Source organism: Phalacrocorax carbo, chromosome 25, assembly GCF_963921805.1.
Source record: "Phalacrocorax carbo chromosome 25, bPhaCar2.1, whole genome shotgun sequence".
NCBI lineage: Eukaryota > Metazoa > Chordata > Aves > Suliformes > Phalacrocoracidae > Phalacrocorax > Phalacrocorax carbo.
In genome coordinates, this window is record NC_087537.1 from 5,557,683 (window position 1) to 5,578,838 (window position 21,156).

The following is a 21,156-nucleotide window of genomic DNA, read 5'->3' on the forward strand; positions in this document are numbered from 1 at the left end:
TCTCCAGGATGCAGAGGATGGGAGCCGGGGGACCGACCCCGCTGCACCCCACAACAAGCAGCGAGGAGGAACCCCACAAACATCCCCTCTTTCCACCCCATTCCTGCTCCAACTCTTGCAGCCGGGCCAGCATCAACCCCTGCCCATCACCTGCAGGGCTAACCTGAGGGGGGATCTGCCCACGCTGCTGTGGAGCTGGGGTACAACCCTGGGGGTAACCCCCATCCTCCACCCCTCGGGGATGCGGCACTGCCAGCAGTCGCATCCCGCCCCCTGGGCACATCTGCTCCCGGGGCAGATCCCCTGGGCTGAGCCCAGGTTTTGAATCACCGAGAACTTTGCAGATGGGCTCATCTCTGGTTCTGGTGCGGACCCACACCAGTCGTGGCCACCTCCATCAAATAACGCCACCATGACAAGCACAGCCCAGCGACACGAGGCTGGACGGTGCCCAGAGCGCAGGCACCCTCCGCCCCAGCGTCTGCGCCACATTCAAAATCGGCCCCAAGGGGAAAGTCCCCGTTCAGGAGGATTTACATGAGCAGGAAAGGGGCTGTCTCACGTAGCAGCAGCTTTGCCATTTTTAGGTACAGAGGCCAAGCCAGCCAGAGCAGCCGCTGTGTATTGCAGAAGCGAGGGCTGGTGACTGGATGTTTCCCTGCCATTTGCAGTGAAAGATGGCTGATCTTTGCGTGAGGCTCTGGGTGCTCCAGGTGAACATCTGGCTGATGGCTCTGGTCACAGGTAGGCATCCAACAGGAGCTTTGCATTTCAGAGCAAAGAAACGTGCACCCAGGCGATGCACCGGCGTGCGTCTCCTGCTTAGTGCAATGAGGGACTTCACCCAGCTCTGGCTTTAAATGCATTAGTTTTAAACTTTGCAGTCACAGCTCTCAGTCCTGCCCTGTGCAGGAAGCTAGCCCCGGGCGCAGGGGAGCCAGGGAGGACCCGCAGGGTCTCGGGGCTCGATGCCTGCTGCAGGTTTCGGGTTTTGTTTCCCGTTGCGGTGCAGGGATGGGTGCAGAGAGGGGACACTTTCTCGGGTGGCCGGCTGGCTTGGGCAGGAACCCGGTGCTGAGCGGGTGCAGAGCCTGCCCGGCTGTGGTTGCAGGTGGCAGGAAAGAAGGGTTGTTTGGTGGGTTTTTTTTACCATTTATTTTTCTCAGAGGCCTGGGGACAGGGCCAGCACATTGCTGAGCAACCCGACGCCCCTTTGCTCCGTAGGGTTCAGTGCCCAGGAGTGGAGGAGAAATGAGAGGAAAAAGTCTTTCGGGAGTGATTTGTGGGCCCTGTGTGAGCATCCCTGTGCTGTTCCCCTTTGCATCCCCATGGAGAAGCAGCAGCTAAACCCAGGCCGCAGCTCCTGTCCCCTTCCAGCTGCTCTTGCTTGGTGCAGGGACGCCCACAAAAACCTGCAGCAGAAACCACCCTTGGCTGGGGAAACTTGTGCCCTCAGGAGAAAGGACATTTAAAGGGTTTCTGTTGGGTGGCCACCCAAGCCCAGCACAGATTCAGGGTCACGGGATTTCATCCTGGCTCTCATGGTGGCTTTGAGGGAGGACGGGAGAAGCTCAGCCCATCCATGGCTGCAATGGAAGTCTTTGATTTGAGGGGTGTGAGGGCTTTCAGGGTGAAGGACCAGCCTGGTCTTCATTTAGAAACACCAATAAAACATAGAGAGCAAAGCCCTGGGTCCCAGCTGGCCGGCAGGACCGCAGGTGGCATGGGTACGTACCCAACGCACAGCCCAGACAAGGTGCATCTCCCCATCTCAGAAAAAAATGAAATGGTGCTGGAGGGGAGAGTTTGCCACCGGAGTTGTAGGTGCTGGAGGTGAACAGGGCAGCACAGACCTGGAATATGCTCTGGGGCAGGGAGAGGAGCCCACGTCTGAGCCAGGAGGTCCCTGCCAGGCTGCTGTTCGAGGCAGAAAGGTCTGCGGCCGGGTGGCAAGGTTAGGGGCAAAGCTTAACGTAGGGAATTGAACCTTCCTTCTTCTTCTGGAGGGAGTTCTGCAGCTGTCCCAACATGGTGGGAGGTGGTGCAGCCCCCACCTCCGAGCCAGCTTCCCCACGGTGGGGTTTGGCAAATATTCATCAAGCTGATGGAGCTGGGCACTGAAGCGGTGCAGTAAACAGGGCTGGTGTTTCCTGCCCAGCTGCAGCAAGAGGAACCGAGGCACAGGGGGACTGGCGCTGTAGGCAGGGGCACTCATGGGTGCTGGGGTCCCCCCACCTCACCCCGCTTCCTGCACCGCACTGCAGGCCCCACAGCTCCATCCAGCCCTTGTCCTGGGGGGCTGCATGGTCCCAGGGTCTGAGAACCCCCCTGGCTATCGCGGGGCTCCAAGCCCAGGGAAGCTCTGGCAGTGAAAGTGTTTCTGATTGACTCAGAAAATAGAGGGTAAATAAAGAGGCATGAGCCTGTCTGGACCCTTTCTAAGAGGTGGCAGCCTAGGGGGATATTAATAGCGAAGGCAGGTTTCACTGGGATGTCAGCCAGAAAGCAGCTTAGAGAAGATTCAGGAGACAGGATGGAAATAGAAGGGTTTGCACCCAGACCTGCACTGTCCCATGTCCTCTGAGTGGGGCTCTGGTTGATGTTCCCAAGCTCTCCTTCCTGTATGGAGTGGGCATGACGGACCCATGGTACTTGTCCTACATGGATGCTCCCTCCCGACCCTTCTCCTGTCTTGCAGGTGGAGAAGCAGCAGACAAGAACAGCACCAGGAACAGCACAGGTAACCTCTCGGGCCCACTGGGCTCTTCCCCTGTGTATGTCCTCAGGGTCCCTCCCATCCCCGCTGGCTCTGACATGAAGGTGCTGGTCCCCTGCAGAGCTGGAGATGTCTCATCACCCACAGGCCTTCTCCATCGCAAAGGCAATTCCCAGGCTGTGACCTCCTCCGTGGCATTTCCCCAGCCATGCACCTTGCTCTCCCTCTGCAAAGCCAGATCCGTTTTGTCTTTCCTACACACAGACACGTTTTTCCTTTGCATTTGCAGAGGACGTTGCCTGAACAAGCCATGCCTTGGGACCAGGCACTGGGCTCATCCACACAGTGCTTGTGCCATTCCCACCCATGGGGTATTAAGGATGAACTCTGCAACCCAAAAAAGCCCTCAAATGCACCAGCACTGGGAAAAAAACATGGGCAAAAATACAAAATACAGCAAAATGCAAAAAATGTGGAAGCAGGGCAGAAGCCTGCTGGGAGATGAGTCTGTCCTAGCAAAGGCTCTGTGGCGCATGCCAGCACAGCTGTAATTTTGGAGCTGGGACTAATGAGATGTACATTCAGAGGGGTGGGAGCCGCAAAAAAATATTTGAGGCCATTCCTACAGAAAACTGGAGTTTCCATTAAAAGCATGTTTTCACCAAAAGTCTCTGATTTCTACCCTCGGACGATAATGATTCACCAAAACAAAGCTGAATGCTCAAAAGCAGTATAATCCATGAAAATTGAAAGACCTTGATTTGGGAGATGCTGGGGGGGGTGGTCTAGTAGGAGAGGCTTTTTTTGTGATGCTCACAGGGTGCCGGTTCGTTGCTTGCCATGACCACCCTTGTCCCCTGGCAGACAGCTGGTGCCCCATGGTGCACCAGCACCCGCGCTACATGGCAGCCAAGAAGAACATGCCCGTACACTTCATCTGCTACTCGCACGACCCCTATAGCATGCAGTGGTACAAAATGAGAGAGAACAGTGATGAGGTCTACGACCTGGATCTCAGCCCCTCCCGCTACAGCATCGAGAGGAAAGACAACTTCATCAACTTCACCATCTTCAGGGTCACCTACGAGGACACTGGCGTCTACGTGTGTGAGAGCAAGAACCTCACGGAGAAGAAGAAGCAGTCACACTTGTGCGGGACACAGCTCAGAGTCATGGGTGAGTGGGAGCTCCCCATCCTCCACGCACCCCGGGAGATGTGCTTTCTCCTTCTCTCACTCTTTCCCTCTCCATGTGAACCCCACATCATACTCCTATGCACCCACCTCTCCCCATGCCGGTGGGACCTCCTTCAGATACAACTGTAGATGCCCCATGGCACCACAGAGGTTTCTTTGCTTGTTGCCAGCCACCAAGCACCAGGACAACCTGCCCAGTTTGCCCTGGCACGTCCATCCCGCAGAAACACATCTGAGGGACTGCATTCCCCTAATAGATCAGATTTTTCCTGGTCCTGCCTGGTGGTGGGTCCTGCCTGGTGGTGGGTCCTGCCCGGGGTGGCTCATCCCAGAGCTTGTCCCTGATGCCGGGGACAGTTTGCAATGCTCTGGTCTCTCCCAAAGGGGAGGACATGTCACCCTGGTTCCCCAAATCCACTCTTGCTGACACATGAACCTCTGACCATGCCGAGCTTGTCCCCGTTCCCTGGGAGCCTGGCACAGAGGTGGGACTTGGGGCTCTCCCTGTGCTGCTGCTCCCAGGTCACAGTAACATCCAGCAGATCCAGAGCAGGAACACCCTGAAAGATGCCATCATCATCATCCAGTCCATCCTGCTTGTCATCTTCATCAGCATCCCCATGCTCCTCTTCCTAGATAAAGTAAGTGACAGCGTCTCCAGCAGCGGGGATGTCCCCAGCGCCACCACTGCGCTGCTCGCTGCGGCGTCCTGCGTCCCGGGTCGGACACTGCTAGGGGTGGGGATGGGCAGGCCCTGGGTTTGGGGCTGTTGCAGGGGAGCGTGGCTAGCTGAAGTGGGAAAATAAGCATCTAAATCAGTGTGTGGGATTTGCCTGTGGAAGCAGCGGGACCTGGCCCGGGGGGACAAAGCCAGGAACAGGGGATGGGGAATCGTGGTGGGTGCTGACACCCAACCTGTGGCTCTCCTCTCCATAGGGTGAAGGCAAGGAAAGCCCGGAGGAGGACCACACCTATGAGGTAATGCTGCATTAATTATAGAAGTACCTCTGTAGTACCAACCTGAGCCTTGAAATACGTGGTTGTGCCCTTGCTGGGTGTCTGCTAGGTACCACCAGCCCTTGCAGGGCACATCAGGGCATCTTCCTGCCAAGTGCCCATTCATATCAGCCATAAAGAGCTGCTCGTAAACCCAAGCCAAGCTCTGAGCGCATCCAGCCATTCCTCTCCGTCCTCTCCCCTCTCGGAAGCTGCCCCAGTTCTGGGGGGAATAGCCTGGAGATGGGTCCCCACTTGCGGGCCCCAGGGCGGGATGTGCTGTGAACGGAACCATGGTCTCCCTCCCGTGTCTTAACCTCCTTCCTGGTGCAGGGCCTGGAGGTGGAGCAGATGGCCACCTACGAGGACATCACTCCTTTCCGGGACGTGAAGGCCAAGTGGACAGTTGGGGAGCACCCGGGCGAAGAGTGAGGGGTTCTGCGCCCACCACCAGGCTGGCACCGGCGGCGCGGCTCCCTGCCCGCACCCTGCCGGCACCCATGGGGACGGGCCCCCAGTTCCCGCCCTGGACCACAGCTATGACGGGTGCCTGGATCCCGGGCTGCAAGCTACCTCCAGCAGCCCTGCGCGGAGCTCGGGTCCGGCTGCCCTTGGGTGCTCGCTTTGCCGCGTCCGGGCTGTGCCCACCAAGGCTGCCCTGCCCCGGCTGCCTCTCTTACCGCCCCGCTGATGAACCCCTAAAGCCTATGTAGAAATTAGGAGCCAACCGCAGTCCCCCCAGTAGCAAACTGGCCCCAAACCCCAGGCAGCCCCACACCACGGCGCTGACCTACTGCCTGGTTAATGCAATGGAAATACCAGGGTGGGTGGTGGGTCTCCTCCAGCCCCACCTGGGAAGCAGAGGACCAGTTCTGATCACTCTCCGTGTTGCAAGGACCCTCCTGGGCTGTGAGGCCCTGCTGCAGCCCTGGCAGAGGAGCCGAGGTGAGCAGCACCATCCTGGTGTTACAAGAAGTGGATTTTGGGCCACTATTTAGCTCTCAAGCCATGGACGTGTCCAGCAGGCCAAGCTGGCAGTCATCTGAGATAAAGGATCCTCCAAACACACCTCTCTCTCCCCAAAGACTACAGGAAGACTTGGGAAGACAGCTCTCGCCCAGAGGGTCTTGCACAAGGCTTGCTTTTCTCCAGGCAAGAGCTGGCCTGTGTCACGAGGACGTCCCCTTGGTGAGGGGGACCTCAGAACCTGTGGGAAAGATGTAAATTGTGGGACGCAAATGTCCAACTGCTTTTGAAGTCCTAATAAAGGTAATGGGTAAATTCACATCGTGCTCCATCCTGCCATGCCCGGTCCGGCGGTGTCCCATAACCTTGGTGCCAGTGTCGGTGGGATGCCCTGGGAATAAGGAGCAACTTTTCATGGGTCCAGCCTAGCTAGAAACCAAACTTCACCCTGTCAGGGCCCCGAGCACAGATGGGGATGTAAAGCCAAGAGCAGCCGCGGGGTTCTCCTGGAAGCTCTCGCTGAGCACGCACGGGGAGACCTCCACAGTCCCAGGACGTCAGCTTGGGACGGGAGACAAAGACCATCGCCAGGAACCAAAGCAGGAGATCAGGGCCCAGGGCCAGGAGCCCCCACTCCCAGCTACATCTGGTCTTGCAAGAGATGCTAAAAACCATCTGGAGAGGAGCAGAGCGGCACTAATTGGTTTTGTTAATAAAAACTATTTTGGCACGGCAGCAGCAGCTGCGTGGGTGAGGCGGCTCGGGGCTGGCTGGGCACCCAACACCGGGGCTCGGGGGGACGGAGAGACGCGGCTACCACAGCGCGGTGGGTTCGGCGGGTTTGGCTAGATGAGGCAGGACAAGGGGGTGACAAGGATTGGGGGGCTGAAAGTCTGTCCTCCCTCGGAGAGCCCAGGGCCCCTGCACCCCTGTGGCTCACGACATTTTGGGCCTCAAGAAGACAGGACCGCCCCGCTTCCCAAAGCAGCCGGCAGAAAAGGGGGGGTAAAATCGTGAGCAGACAGGGCTTTTCAGCACAGAACAGGATGGTTCTTGTTTAGTTGTAAACCACCTTCATGGAAAACGGGTATTCAATCTAAACAGCACAAAACCAGCATTTTTAAGATTGATTTTTACTAGTTAAATAAAACTATCCCAAATTAGTTGCATGCACACGCATATAAACGTTACTTAAACATGTTTTACTTATAAAAATGATTAATTAAATAAAGGAGTATTCACAGAGAGGGAAGTGAACTGGCTGTTCCCGGTTTCCACGTTTGCCAAGATTTTAGGACTAGCAGAGCTCATCCCTCCATCCCTTGTTTTCGGTTACGAAATGGAAGAGGAAGGCAAGTTTTCTGGCCTTCCCAGTTCCCAACCACTTTCTCAGCTCTGCATAAACAACTCGCTCAACTGACTTAACCAAATCGTACGAAAATAAGGAGAATCTGCTGTTTGCACCTGGAGAGGAAGCCACCGATGTCAAAAGCAGTTTCGGCGACCCCAGTTCCGCTCCTCCGCTTGGCTATACTCTTGGCCCAGGGCTTTGGCCTCCTTTAAAATGCCAGAAGCAAATAAATATTTCTGTAGTGTTAGTGCTTTATTTCAAATGCTTAGACTAGTTTCTAGGGAGCCTAGAGATAGGGTTTGTTGTCATTTTATACTGAGATAGGTTTGTATTTAAAATGTATTTAATGTAAATAAACACATTTCAGTATACGCAGTGCAGGCTCTGTATTTTGTCCTGATCTGTATCCCTGCCATCGGCAGGATGGTCAGGCAGACGGACTGGGTTGCAGTCCTGGAATGCATCAACCTCCTCTTAGAAATTGGTTCAGTGAAACTGAGCGGTTCTAGCACCAGTACATGAAACCCATCGATTCAATCTGAAAAGGAATATTTACCTTGGAGGTAGTCAACCGTCACTTAAAACCTCTGTCAACCATGTCGTTGCCCACCGAAGTGCAGAGCCTGGGCTGGGGGCCAGCAGCCGGCTCCTCGGTCAGGATTCACTGGGTGCAGCCCACCCATCAGCCTGGGAAGGTCCCCTCCACACAGCCGCCCCGGGCTGGGGGTCAGGAGGGCCCAAGGAGTACGCGCGCCTGCAAGGAGAGTTGCTTCACTTGTTTAGATGCTGCTGGTGATGCTCAGGGTAAGGCGGGTGAACACAAGACCACCCCGAAGAGAATTAAGGCGGGGGGGGTTCTCTTTGAAAAAACAAAAGGAACTTGGAAATTACAGTGTCACGCTGCTTTACAAGATGCTACTTTGGGTCGCATATGCAGGCATTTGAAAGCTAGAAAAATGCCAAGCTGATATTTGAGAGCTGCTTATGCAACTGCAATTCTGCCAGTGGCGTGTTTGCCCAGCCCAGCATTTCAGAGTCACGCACCGCCATCTCCATGGCGCTTCTGCCTCATTTAATGCCCAGAGATGATCAGGGACAAACCAAGTCTTAGGGGCACTGCACAGCCTGGATCATCCAGGCATCTCCATGCCTGGCTGCAACACAAAAAATGTTGATTTAGCCCCATGCTTTTGTTAACAGAGCTAGAGGCAGCAGGGCAGCAAGTGGCGGGCAGGACTCGGGTGCAAGGTGCCGTACCAATCTAGCTGCAGCGGTAGGGCATCAGCATGAACAGGCAGCAGAGCCTGGGCTGGGCTGGGGTGCCTGCTGCTCTGCTCATCTCTGACAAATACTGACATATTTAAACACGATCTGGAGTAAAAAAACACACCCAGATGTTGCTGGCTATTGGGTGACGGGATACCTGATAGCTGCAGGACCCACTGTTCCCTCTTCTCTAGGGACTGACATTTACTCTGCGACACCACCATGTCCCCAGTGAGCAAACAGCCGGGGGCTTCTCGGAACAGACCGCGCTCTCCCAGGCATGTTTATTAACCAGCTCTTGCACCCTCTGCTCCAGCCGCCCCAGTGATAATGCTGCCTCTCAGAAACCAGAGTCACACCAGGGGAGCATGGCAAAGCCAGGGCCTGGGGCAGCCAAACCACCACCCCTGACCAGGGAGCAGTCCCTGAACCCCAGACAAAGGGCGAAAACAGGGTGGTTTGGGGCAACCAGAGCCTTGTGGGTAGTAAAAGTCCTTTAAGCCCCTCCTGGAGCTGCCCATCCCAGGTTCTGTCTTGCTTTGCTCAAAAGCAGGGATAGGTGTGCTGCGACCTCTCCTCTCCCTCCTTTCTGTACCAGCCCTCTGCTTAACCCAGAGATATTTCACATTTGTATCTCCGGCAAGAGCAAGCAGCAGCTCATAACCAGATCTTCTCATAGCCTTGTCCAGCTGAGGATGTGAGAAACCTCTCAGCGCACTGGCACCTGGCTTTGCAGTGGGCAGGCTGGTACCCAAACAGGCAGCTCTTCGTCGCACCTATGCCAAACCAAACTATTTACTGAACTTTTGAAATTTTGGTAGCATGAAAGAAATTAAGTGGAAGAAGCAGGATTCGTCTGACAGCACCCAGCCAGCTCCATCCCCACTAACAATAAACAGGAAAACATCCCACATGCTTTAAGTCAGAAGTCTCCCCAAGTGGTCAGTCAGCCCCGCTATCTGTGGGCCAAGGCGGCAGAGGCAGGCAGGAGAATCAGGTGGATTTTCAAACCCCTGCAGCAAATTCCACTGCGTAAAAGCATGGATCTGATTTGGGATGGGTCTTCCGATATCATCATCACCATAAAACCTTTATTTGCGATAAACAGCAGAATATGGTGAAATCATTTAGCACATTCATCCCTAGGCAAACAACCTCCCCAACCTTTACATCTGTGTATAAATGACTACAATTAGGTAGCACCATTGTGACCACTTGTGCATTTATGCACAGAGAAGATATAGAGATGTTGTTGTGATCATGAACACATATATACATTTTAAACAGCCCCCCTCCTATATAAGGGGTGGCTCAACAGTTACTTTTACCAGCCTAGATGAAAAGAAGAAACATTCACTGTCAAGCAACACCTGAGCAACTCACCAGGCAGAAATGGCTCCAGGTACTTTTATTTATTTCAGTTTTAAAGGATTGGCAGCGCTGCTGCATGCTTAGGGTGATGGGAGAGGGTGATGGGGTGGTACTATGGTGGGCTACACACACTCAGTGCCAGTCCCAAATTAAAATGCGGCAACTTCTGAATCAATGAGAAAGCGTACCTTTCCCCACAGCATGACTTTAATCCATGAATTGACTTAAGTAGTCATTAGCCTGAACTGGGCAAGGAGAGGATGGAGAACACAAAAATCAAAGTGAAGCCACAGTTATAATAGTTATCATTAACATAAATGTTGGCAGGGATATCAAAACTCATATTCAAAGCTTAAGATGGGGATCAGGATGATGTCTAATGCATATGTCCAAGTCCTACAGGCTGCAGGGCATCCCTCCACTGAATGGTATTTGTCCGAGATTAACTTTGTGGTCTCTGTAAGCATAGATGGACACTTGTGTGAATCAGATGTCATGGGTTGAAAACTTTTAGGCTCGACAAAGATCACCACATTCTAAAGGTATGTGCCATAGAGCAAAAGTAGCTGGTCACAGCACAGGTACTGACATCATCCTAGCAAAGGCAGACAGCCGTTTGCACATCAGCAGCATGGTGTAAACCAAGGCTGAGGTGAGGTACTCCCAGGCCCTCACCTGGTACTCACCATCCCCTGCTTGCTCAGGCAATGAAGAGAGCACTGTGCTCTTCTCATGAGGGCAAGGCCTACGGAAAAACACGAGCATGTTAGGGAAAAACGTTGGGGCACACTCTAGGTTTCATCGAGCAACAGTAACTTTTCATCCAGAAAGGCACTTCTTGTAACACTGGGAGCAGTACAAGCCCCTAGGGCATGTCTAGTGAAAGGGGACAGGGTTTCATTTGATTTCGGGGAGGGCTAAGCCCACCTACAGAGTCTAACAAGTCATCAAGGAAGGTGAGCCCTCAGCCAGCATGGACAGAAGAGGCTGGGAATTAATTCCCAGGTGCCACCCCCCTCCTCAGCAGTCGCTAAAGGACTGCTAACACCTTTCCTCTCCAATTTGCTGCAGGGTCATGGTTTTCTCCTCTCTTCATCGCTGTGATCACTCTGGGACTGCAGTGGCCACAGGAAGCTGCCACCTTCCCAGCCATGCCCCTTTCCAACCTGTTTGCCAACGCTGTGCTGAGGGCTCAGCACCTTCACCTCCTGGCTGCCGAGACATACAAAGAGTTCGTAAGTGTTGCAGCCTCTGGGCATCTCCTCCGCATTAGCTTGACAGTTTCAGGACCTTGCCACAGCTTCCCACCCAGTATAACTTCCTAGAAACAGAGACTTTTCAACTGTTGGTGCCTTCTCTGTCAGCTCTTGATGAGGCAAAAGGGTCTTAATAGGACAGGGCAGGTTATGTCCCACCAGCCCGGCCTCCTCTCAGCTCTCTGCCCCTCCCCAATCCTGCACAGTCCCCTCCTCAGGGCCGGTGCTGCCTATGTCCAAACCTACTGCACAGGGTCAGCTGTCTCAAAGAGAAGCCAGGCTCTGAAAGCAGTGGGAGATGGTACAGATATTTTGCAAGTCTTCCCTGTGATGGTCACCTCCAACCCTGGCTGATTCTGAGTGCTTAAAACTACTCAGTTCCTGCTGTTGCCAGGAGCTGGCATGAGCTGTCACTTTGGCAAGAGCTGTCCTTGGGGGCCATCTACTCCTTGTGAGAACCTGGTCCAAGCGTGCTTTGCGTTCACCTTAGCACGTTGGCTTAGTGAGAGGAAGACCTTTAGGTCCAGTAGCTACTGTGCCAACATACAAACTCCTGCTTCCTGCCAACCCTTTACAGAGACACCTCATGTCTTACATTTATTTCTTGCAAAAAGTAACCATTCAGCTTGGGAAAGTGTCTATGATCTTCTCCCAGTAGATGGGCAACAGATCTGAGCGTATCTGGGATGTCTCCACAGGAACGCACCTATATTCCAGAGGACCAAAGACATGCCAACAAAAATTCCCAGGCAGCATTTTGCTACTCGGAAGCCATCCCTGCTCCCACAGGGAAAGATGATGCCCAGCAGAAATCGGTAAGTTCTCTCCCCGGGGCAAGCACAGGCCTGTTTGAAGAGCCCAGCTGTGCTTCATTACAGCAACAGAACGTTTCCATCTGTGAGCACTTCAGTGCTTCCTGAGGTACCATTCCTCCTCTCCCCTTTTTACTATTTAAACCTTGCATGAAAAAGGAAAGACTCTTCTAGGTGACGCTATAAATCATTTTCCCACCCCAAGGAGGAGAAAAACTATTGTCTGCACAGGGCGTGTGTCTGGGTGGTGCTCCTCAGCTTGTCTGTATCTGCTGAAGCTGCAGGAGCAGTAGTACATCTCTGGGTCACCTCCAGGCTGTTTCAGAGGGAGCAGGACACACAGGTACCTCTACCAAATACCTCACCTGCACAGCTCTGATCCTTTCTTTTCTTAATTTCAGGACATGGAGCTCCTTCGGTTTTCACTGGTCCTCATCCAGTCCTGGCTGACCCCGGTGCAATACCTAAGCAAGGTGTTCACAAACAATCTGGTTTTTGGCACCTCAGACAGAGTGTATGACAAACTAAAGGACCTGGAAGAGGGGATCCAAGCTCTGATGAGGGTAAGCTGCAACATGTAGCATGATTAGAGAATAACAAGAGATCTAGGTACAGAGCACTTGGCTCTCAGGGTCTCCTACAGAATCCAAAGACCATGAGAAATCTCCCCACCTTCCATTCTGAAGACCAGTGGCATCCTTTGGACTTTGTTTACCTTAAGATAAGTAGATCACGACACCCCATTGCACACGTTCCATCACTGGGGACTGTAAGAAAACACAAAACAAATGCTAATAGCACTGCCATAACCACTCAGATAACAGTACGACCCAAAGTCTTTCCAAACCCAGCATGAAAGAATTGCTTAAATCTGCAAAAATTGCTTAAACTGCAAAATTAAATTGCAAAAAAGTTGCTTAAACCTGCAGATTTAATCTGCTTAAGTGTACAAAGAGCAACATAATGCTTGCTACATCTCCATGCAAAATACTTTAAAGTGGAGTAAATTTTGCAAGGACATGCAACATTTGACTGTGTACGGATGGAAGCCTATGCTCTGGTGTTTCTCTCTTACATTAATACAGCACCCAGACAGCTGAGAGCTGGAAAGTGATCTTCTTCAAGAAGAATTTTTGCTTTGTTATTTTAAATGAAATAGCTTATTATCTGCCAAGACACCTTTTCAGTTATGCTTACTCTATAACTAAGTCTATTTGCCAGCATCACCATGTAGCTAGAGCTCCAAGATCTTCATCTGTGAAAAATGAGTCTCGACAATTATTTACATCTTCTAGCACCTAAATAACTCTGAAAGTCAGGCCCTGAGAGTAACTAGAGATCTTCTGTCCTGACACTTCAGCTAGAGTAAGTAGGTTTATGTACCAGTACCACTTCCAGATTTTGCTCTCCATATGATGTGTGCTTGGGCATTGGGAAGCGATACACAGAAACTAGACAATCACATTTCATCCATTTATGACGCTGTTTTCTTAACCAAAACTGTCTTGTTTACTCTGCCAGCTGGTGAGCAAAGCAGGGCAGGAGAAGTGGCAGACTGCAGACCTCTCAGTTCCACAAGCACATGTCTTGGGTCTGAGTTAGAGCTTTGCTCAGTAGGGAAGTGGGATTAAAAAAAGTTATTTGCCTGCTTCCCCATCTCCTTGGCTAGAGCAGCTACACAGAGACCCTGCAACTTTCCCCTTATTTAAAGACCCCAAAAGCCACACTCCTCCCTCCCTGCAGCAAAACTGCTGGCAGCAATTTGTATAGCATCATCCCTGCATAATTAACCTTCCTGTAAACACAGAAATTGAGAAGTAGGTTTGAAATACAATTAAGAGTGGGGTGAAAAAAACCCAACCTCTAAAGCCAGGTGGGAGCCTTGGCAACGGGCCCCTTGGAGGATGCTCATCCCCAGGCCCCCGCTGCCTCCCCCAGCCCCTCTCCATCCTCTCGCAGGAGCTGGAGGACCGGAGCCCGCGGGGTCCCCAGATCCTCAAACCCACCTACGACAAATTCGACATCCACCTGCGCAATGAGGACGCCCTGCTGAAGAACTACGGCTTGCTCTCCTGCTTCAAGAAGGACCTGCACAAGGTGGAAACCTACCTGAAGGTGATGAAGTGCCGGCGCTTCGGAGAGGGAAACTGCACCGTTTGATGCCGGGGATGGCTCCCCAACCGCTCCGGCCCCTCGCCTGCCGTGGCTGCCCTGCTCCTTGTAAAGAAAATTGGAGAATAAACCCGCTAACTGCTGACATGTCTCTGGTTTTGGGGGGCTGTGGGGACAGGCCGCCATGGGGGCCGGGAGGGACAAGACCCCGCCGGGGCAGGGGGGGTGTTGGGGGGGGGGGCTGGGGCTGTTTTGGGGCGGGGGGGTGTTTTGGGGGGGGGTTTTCCCTCGCACTCGCGGTTGGGACCCCCGCCCCGCCCCGCGGCCCGGCTGAGGCGGGAGCGAGGGCGGGCCGGGGGCCGGGCGATGGCGGGGCGGGAAGGCGAGGCCGGGAGGCGGGAGGCCGGGCCGCCCCGGCATGGCGGAGGTGGTGGAGTTCCGGGTGCCCACCGGCAGCGCCCAGACGCTGCTGGTCTGGGGGCTGGAGCCTGAGCCGGGCCTAGAGGTGAGGCGAGGCCTAGGACCGGGCCTGGGGAGCGGGGACCGGCACCCCCCGGGGCTGGGGAGCGGGGCCCGGCATCCCGCAGCGTCCCTGTGCCCCGCGGGAGCTCAGCTCCCCCATCTGCACCGACGGTTTCACCCGTGTGCTAATAATATATTTTTAATCCTTCTCTTTTATTTTATTTTCTTGGTTTTTAATCGTTTTTCAGTTTGCCTCCTTGTGGGGTGCAGGGCAACCCAGAAGGGCTGTTGTGCCGCCGCAGGGTGATTTCTGCCCGTGTGCCACGGCCGGGTTTGCGGTCAGCACAGCAAAAGTAAGAGCCCAGCACAAGGTGGAAGGGCTGGAACAAACCCCTGTTACTCTGCATTCAAAATATTGTGCTGATGTTTCACTGAAAGCTTCAGCAGAACAGCGTGCCCGCACGAAGCGGGGTGGCAGGAGGCAGTCTGGGATGAGGATGATGAGGAGACGGCAAATCCCACGTCTGTCTGCACTCTCCCGGTGCAGAGGCTGGGTGATAAGGGAGATGAGACATCGGCAGGGCCAGAGGTCAGCCAGGTTGAGCTTATTTTTATGAAGATACTCATCTTCAGTCTTGCTGCTTATTCCAGGGCTTATTGACATGAAACAGTACTAAAAACTTTCCTTGCTTTCTAAGTTATTAAGTCCTGTGAGTAGTCCTCTCTCTCTGTCGCCGTTGCTCAGCCCCTGGAGCACCCATCGATATTTCAAAAGACCCTTTTTTCTCTTGTTTTTCCTCAGCATTCCCTGTTTTCAGCATTTTCCAAATTTGGGCCGCTCTACTCGGTGCGAGCACACAGAAATGCTGCTGTGGCAGGGCCAGGGTATTACGCCGTCATCAAATTTTATTCAGCTGGAGATGCCAGCAGAGCCCAGGAGGCGTGCAACGGGCAAAGGCTGTTTCAGAAATCTCCTTTGAAGGTAAGCAGAACGGCCCCAGGTGTGAAACTTGTAGGACTCAGCACCACAACCTCCAGCAGCAGGGCAGAATCACATGAAATACTTGTTGATCTCAGTGATGCTCCCTGTGCAAAATGTTTGCTAACTTTTGGCTGGACACTACCCCTGTGGTGACATCCCCTACTGCTGGCTCCCAGGCAGCACTTAAGCAGTAAAGTGGCAGCATCCCTCCTCTGGAATAATTTGCAGGGCCCATTCCTGAGTAAAAAATATTTAACACATGTCAGAAGCCCTCATGCAGTCAGGGGGAGGTTACCTTCGGACGACTCTCCTGGCGCCATCCGCGGTATGTCTGGAGTTTGAACCTGGCAAGCAAAGCCTGGCTAACCAGGGTTGTTCTTTTCTGGACAGGTTTGTGTTTGCACCAAGCAGAAAGGGTTTCAACAACAAGTTATTGCTCTCAACAGCAACAAGTGCCAGGAGCTGGCCAACCACTACCTTGGCTTTAACGGCTGGTCCAGTCGCATCATCACAGTAAGGGACCCTTTATCCTTCCTCATCCATCATCCTTCCCCTCATCATCTTCTTAATTATAGCGGTTGGTGGAATAAGAATTGTCCTCAAATCAGCAAATAATAGAGAGCTGTGTTCTGGACCACAAATGGGGGTATTTTGAAAGCCTGGGGAGAGGAGATCACTATGGGCACTGATTGGCTTCTGTTAATAAAAATTATGGCGGCTGTGATTAAAGCAGTGCCAGGGCCTGACAGTAGTCCTCACATGCTGAAAGTGTCTGAGATGACTGAGAACCCCAGAGGATGGGGACCATGTGCTACTGCCTTGGAGACACACACTGCACAGAGGAGGTCTGTGGTATGCAGGCGTAGGCCTAAATAGTCATAGCAACCCCATCTATTTTATCAAAATTAATTATCTGTGGTCTTCCCAACAGCTGCAGAACGTATCTGGCTTTGACGGTGAGAATGAGGAACTGGGAAAGACATTACAGAAGCGATCCATTAAATATCTGTGTGCTGTAGAAGTGACACTGCCCAACCATGGGGTATGCACCCGGGGAGTTGCCCTCGGCGAGGCAGACATAGAAAACGGTGAAGGTATGTTTTGGATGCAGCTGGAAGTCTCTCTTAGCAGCTGGTACAGACACTGGTCAATCTTGTGTTTGCACAGTTTGTGGGTCTGATGTAGTATCTGAATTTAGCTGGAGGCAAGGATATGTGCAGGGTCTTGTGAGCGGCTGTGCAGTGCAGTGAGGGATCCTGAGCATGCCTCTTCCCTCCCTGCTTTACACCAGTATTGTTTTCCTACCCTCTGTTCCCTCCCTCTCACCTGCAGCATTATTCATTCCCCATCGCAGCCGCTTCTGGTGTAAACATGCCATGTGGTTCTTTGTGCCGTGTCTGTAGCACAGCTCAGGTGCCAGCAGGGCTCCGCACTGCCCGCTGCCCTGGGCAGGGTCCTGACACGGGCTGAGGATCGTGTGCTGCTGTGGGTCGGCGCATAGAGCCCCTGTGAGGTGCTGCCATGCTGCCAGCAACTCCTGAAACATAAGCAGTTTTCTTATCAGATCCATAAAGCTGTGTTCGGTTACGTTTCCTAGCACAATGCAGCTAGTGTGCTTCGTATGCAGAGTGTCTTCTTAATACCAGTAACATGCTGCTTGTTTTGTTCAGATCCTCTCGAGTTTGTCACAGCCTCAAGGAGAGTTCAGAAACTCGCGGTTGGGAAAGCTTTGTCTAGCGCCTTTCAGAAGATACTCCTTGTAGTCTTAGGTAAGGCCTATTTTTGTATTAAACACTGGGATGTTTGGGCTAACGATAGTATAACTTTCATGATAATTGATATGAATTCTTTTTGTCTGAAACTTCCTTGGGATTCCTTGAGGCTCGGGGGGTCTCAGGCAAAATTAAACTTGTGTTGTGGTCTGTAATGATTTAACAGAGTGGTTCCACCCTATGAGCTATGTGAGCGAAAGGAAAATCTGACAGGAGGTCAGATTTTTTTTATGATAAATAAGTCATTGAAACTCCAAATTCCAAGAGTGTAAACCCTGGCAGGGAGAGCTTTTTAAACTACACGTGCAGGCCGAATGGGGATGTGGGGGAGTTCTGCTTCCAGGGGTAACGTGAACTGAATTGTAACGCTTTGCACGTTCCCATCCAGATTCCAAACCAAACAGGTGCCGTCAGAGGTCCATGCCCCACTGTTGTGTTCAGGGTTGCGCCTTTGGGGTACTGTCTCCTTTGGGTTTTTAATCATAGAAGCTGGCTCTGTGCCTATCCAGGAACTGCTAGATCTGCTTTCTCTGGGTTCCAGGTCTTGTGCTTTCTGAGCTTTTAACTGACTCCTGTTTATATTGTATCTGAGTACTTTAGTCTTTTATGCTTATCAGGACAGACGCTGATGGGATCAGGTCAGTGCCTCAATCCTCATTTTACAGAGAGGGGCCTTTCATCTGCCAGATTCCTCCCCTGGGTTTTTTAAGGTGTTCTGTTGAAAGGTGGGTTTCTGGATTCAGATGTTTTGCAGTGCTTCCTGCCTTCTGGTCTATCACATGCACAGAGGCAGGCAATTAACATGCTCCATCCGTCCTCTCCATAGAATTCTGCTTCCTCAGTTTCAGTTTCTGCTCCATTTAGTAAGAGCCATTTGGTTTTCTGCAGAGAAGACAGACAGGTAGGCCAGAGAAAGCAGCACACTCATTCAGACCAACCAGTCACTTACTCTGAAAGCCTTTGTGAAGCAGAATTGTCCCATTTGGAGTTTAGGGTAGGTTTATTGTCACTATACATGGTAGTAACTAACCATGTCTCTGGCTGTTTATTCTGTGTGCTTGTTTCAGAGAATGGGAAAGTGGCCGTGGAGTACAATTCCACCCAAGAGGAGCTCACAGACTCCTTCACAGAAGAGGAACTGAAGGGGCTTGTTCAGGTAAAACCAGTGGATATTTAGCTTTTCCACAGGACCTGTATGTTATATCTAGAGATCAGAGACACAGCTGTTAACTGTTACAGCCTCTGACATCCTCCTTTTATGCAGCAGTTACCTGGACTTAAATCCCAGGGAGTAATCCCATCTTGGAATTGTACAGCATGCTAAAGTTTCAAAATTTTTACTTTTTTGGGTATCTTTGTGCAGAAATGGGTGGATATTTTAGATGGCACAGTGAAAAAGCAGGAAGGTGAGCAGCTAGTGTACAGGATGGTTGCGGTGCAGCTTGACAAGTCTCACACATGACCGTGTCCAGGACTGCTCTTCATAGAATCTGTGAGCATGAAAATCTCAGTAAGGTCACAGTAGGTTAAATCAAATTATTTTTTAATAAGTTCTTAAATAAATCAAACTTCCCATCCAGAAATGTACTTCATAAACCTATCCTGACCCACAGGGAATGATTGTTAAAAGGTTTGGTCAAATAAAAGCTTTGGTGAAATCCCTTCAGGTAATTGTGGGATCTATTACCACGCATCGAACAAAAATACCCCAGGTACAACAGTAAAACTTCTGTCATCGTGCTCAGTGAGAGGATGAGCTCTGTGGGGCAGCCTTTGCACGCAGCTGGTCATGAGCAGAGGGTTTTCATCTCATTTAGTTGGAAAACACTGCTACTTACCAGGGAAAATCACTGATACAACGGTGTTTTGAAAGCAAACATCACCCTCACATGATGCATCAGCACGGCGCTGCGCAGCGTCTAACTCCTGCAGTTTGCATGGAGGAAGTGTCTAACGAACCTTGTGACATGTTATTCCACTTGATCACACTGAGTCACCTAGCGTCCACCGGCAGAACTAGCTTCCTTTCTTACTGAGAGTAGCAGTAAAACAGGAGGTATTTTGGTGTGTGAAGTAAGTAACGTCCACCAGATGTTTTTTTTTTATCAGCTAAGAAGATGAAATTTCTGCTGGTTTCTTCTTTCTCTGTGTTTTCCTCTGTGCTGCCCCTTCTGTCTGACTTCCTTTAAACCCGCAGAGAACTGACCTAAGATGCAATGACCACAGGAGAAGTGAGCAGCAAAGTCAAACAGAAAGCCTGCTGCTTCTCAAATCTCTCTTTTACCAGCAGAGTTATCCCTCACCTCCCCTGCCATGTCACTTCCCTTGTGATGGTGTGTGGGAGGTAATTCGGCGCCCTCTCTGCAAGGCACCTTCCAGCCTGATGGGAAGAGGAACAGGCAGGAATTCGGAAGGACTTGCTTGGGGAGAGAGCTGCTGGGCGTCCTTTTGGTTCATTGCCTTGTGATGTCGTTCAGTCTTTCCAAAACAGAAATGTTCCTGAGCTGGTGAATTCCGGGGAGGCTGTCTCCAGTACATGGTAAAAATAGATTGTTTCCAGGTGCAGAGGGATGAAGCTAAAATACATTGTAGAGAAAGAAATTTACTCTTGATTTCTCTTCTCAGGTCAGTGAATTTTCCTTGGAACAGTTTGACCTCGAAGAAGAAGAAGTTGTTTTCTCAGATCTCAGCTTTGATTATGAGCTCCCTAGCCGGGAGATGCCATCTAATTAGTACAGCTCTGTCTTTACCTCATGTCCAAAAGTTCTGCAGTGTTTGGTTAGGAATGAAAATGTAACGCTCTGAAATGACATATGTGTCATATCCAGTGTTTTCTTTCCCACCAAATACATAGCAGCAAAAGAAATGGGCAATAAACCTAGTGTTACTAAAATTAAGCCCAAAAATATATGCTGTTTTTAGAGAGGAAGTGTTTTCCTGTCAACTTATTCAGGTCGGCTATATATGGAAGCCAGCTTAGCTGCACGATTATCATTTAGACAGTATAACAGATGTGCATAGCACTTACAGAAGAATAAAAGGAACAGGCCCTCCTTGCAAGAGCCTACAGTTCACGTTCGCTCTGCTCTGCAGGAGAAAGCCGGAGACGGCAGAAGGAGACATCTTACCAGCAGGAGTAGCTGTGGTGCTTACACACATCTGCACAGACACAGAAGAAAATACTTCTCTTGGTGAAATTTCTTTTAAAGAAATAAGCCTGTCTCGTAATAATGTGTTGTGGCACAGGAGCCCCATGGGTTGAGTGCCAGCTACAAGTAGTTGGGACATTATCGCGATGTAAAGCAAAGATTCTTTCTAATTTCAAACAGGTTTTTCATTAAATTATGTAAACTTTTGTGACTTGGTGTGATAAGTGAACCTCAGGGTCAGCACAAGCAATGGGAAGGGACATCAAGCTCCCCAAATTACGAGGGTGTGTGGTGGTGGGGGGAATGCTTTTTTGATAACAGATGCCTGCTCTGATTTTTTGACCTCTGTCTTTGGAAAAAAAGATGATTGAAAAATGGGAGACCTCAGGGAAGAGCCACGGGAACGGTTTGAGATCCCTCTTGAAATGAGAGGAGCGTGTTTAATTTAACAAAAAGGAGAGGAAAGGGGTGATTTGATCCAGGAGAAGAGACCTGATACCCAGTGAGCTTTTTAACCAGGAAGGCAAACGTGAAGCAAGTGGCTGGACACTGAATTTGGATAAATCCAAATGGGAAGTGAGATGCAGCATTTTGCAAGGGGAAATACTGAAGGGAGGGAACAACCCTGCATGGGATTTGGTAAATCCTCTACCATAGAATCACAGAATGGTTTGGGTTGGAAGGGACCTTTAGAGCCCATCCAGTCCAACCCCCTGCCGTGAGCAGCGACAGCTTTAGATCAGGTCGCT

At 51.5% G+C, this 21,156-nt stretch overlaps 3 protein-coding genes across 6 annotated transcripts; all 3 read left to right on the plus strand.

Moving 5' to 3' along the window:
• Positions 1-650: 650 nt before the first annotated feature.
• CD79B (CD79b molecule) lies at positions 651-5,999 on the plus strand. Its single transcript, XM_064473334.1, has 6 exons — positions 651-744; positions 2,699-2,740; positions 3,581-3,892; positions 4,435-4,553; positions 4,849-4,890; positions 5,242-5,999. The coding sequence occupies exons 1-6, from the start codon at positions 678-680 to the stop codon at positions 5,338-5,340; spliced, it is 681 nt and encodes a 226-aa protein (XP_064329404.1). The 5' UTR covers positions 651-677; the 3' UTR covers positions 5,341-5,999.
• A 1,649-nt stretch (positions 6,000-7,648) lies between these two features.
• On the plus strand, positions 7,649-14,180 carry GH1 (growth hormone 1). Its single transcript, XM_064473677.1, has 5 exons — positions 7,649-7,739; positions 10,934-11,097; positions 11,817-11,933; positions 12,332-12,493; positions 13,890-14,180. Exons 1-5 carry the CDS (start codon positions 7,649-7,651, stop codon positions 14,088-14,090), a joined length of 735 nt encoding a protein of 244 aa, XP_064329747.1. The 3' UTR covers positions 14,091-14,180.
• A 238-nt stretch (positions 14,181-14,418) lies between these two features.
• RDM1 (RAD52 motif containing 1) lies at positions 14,419-20,613 on the plus strand. 4 transcript variants are annotated; one of them, XM_064473120.1, is made up of 7 exons: positions 14,419-14,547; positions 15,307-15,486; positions 15,877-15,999; positions 16,418-16,580; positions 17,157-17,255; positions 18,326-18,414; positions 18,641-20,613. In XM_064473120.1, exons 1-7 carry the CDS (start codon positions 14,461-14,463, stop codon positions 18,650-18,652), a joined length of 753 nt encoding a protein of 250 aa, XP_064329190.1. In that variant the 5' UTR covers positions 14,419-14,460; the 3' UTR covers positions 18,653-20,613. The 4 variants fall into 4 exon arrangements, with proteins under 4 accessions (XP_064329190.1, XP_064329187.1, XP_064329189.1 ...); XM_064473117.1 differs by having other exon boundaries at positions 19,884-20,613; XM_064473119.1 differs by having other exon boundaries at positions 20,352-20,613.
• The last annotated feature ends 543 nt before the right edge of the window (positions 20,614-21,156 follow it).

Excerpts from the sequence above, each read along its gene's own strand:
- RDM1 (XM_064473117.1), top strand. The coding sequence starts at position 14,461 with ATGGCGGAGGTGGTGGAGTTCCGGGTGCCCACCGGCAGCGCCCAGACG. Across the intron at positions 15,487-15,876 it reads TTCAGAAATCTCCTTTGAAG|GTTTGTGTTTGCACCAAGCA; the intron begins GTAAGCAGAACG and ends TTTTCTGGACAG. Across the intron at positions 18,415-19,883 it reads AACTGAAGGGGCTTGTTCAG|GTCAGTGAATTTTCCTTGGA; the intron begins GTAAAACCAGTG and ends TTCTCTTCTCAG.
- GH1 (XM_064473677.1), top strand. The coding sequence starts at position 7,649 with ATGGTCAGGCAGACGGACTGGGTTGCAGTCCTGGAATGCATCAACCTC. Across the intron at positions 7,740-10,933 it reads ACTGAGCGGTTCTAGCACCA|GGTCATGGTTTTCTCCTCTC; the intron begins GTACATGAAACC and ends AATTTGCTGCAG. Across the intron at positions 11,098-11,816 it reads CCGAGACATACAAAGAGTTC|GAACGCACCTATATTCCAGA; the intron begins GTAAGTGTTGCA and ends ATGTCTCCACAG.
- CD79B (XM_064473334.1), top strand. The coding sequence starts at position 678 with ATGGCTGATCTTTGCGTGAGGCTCTGGGTGCTCCAGGTGAACATCTGG. Across the intron at positions 3,893-4,434 it reads GACACAGCTCAGAGTCATGG|GTCACAGTAACATCCAGCAG; the intron begins GTGAGTGGGAGC and ends TGCTGCTCCCAG. Across the intron at positions 4,891-5,241 it reads AGGAGGACCACACCTATGAG|GGCCTGGAGGTGGAGCAGAT; the intron begins GTAATGCTGCAT and ends TTCCTGGTGCAG.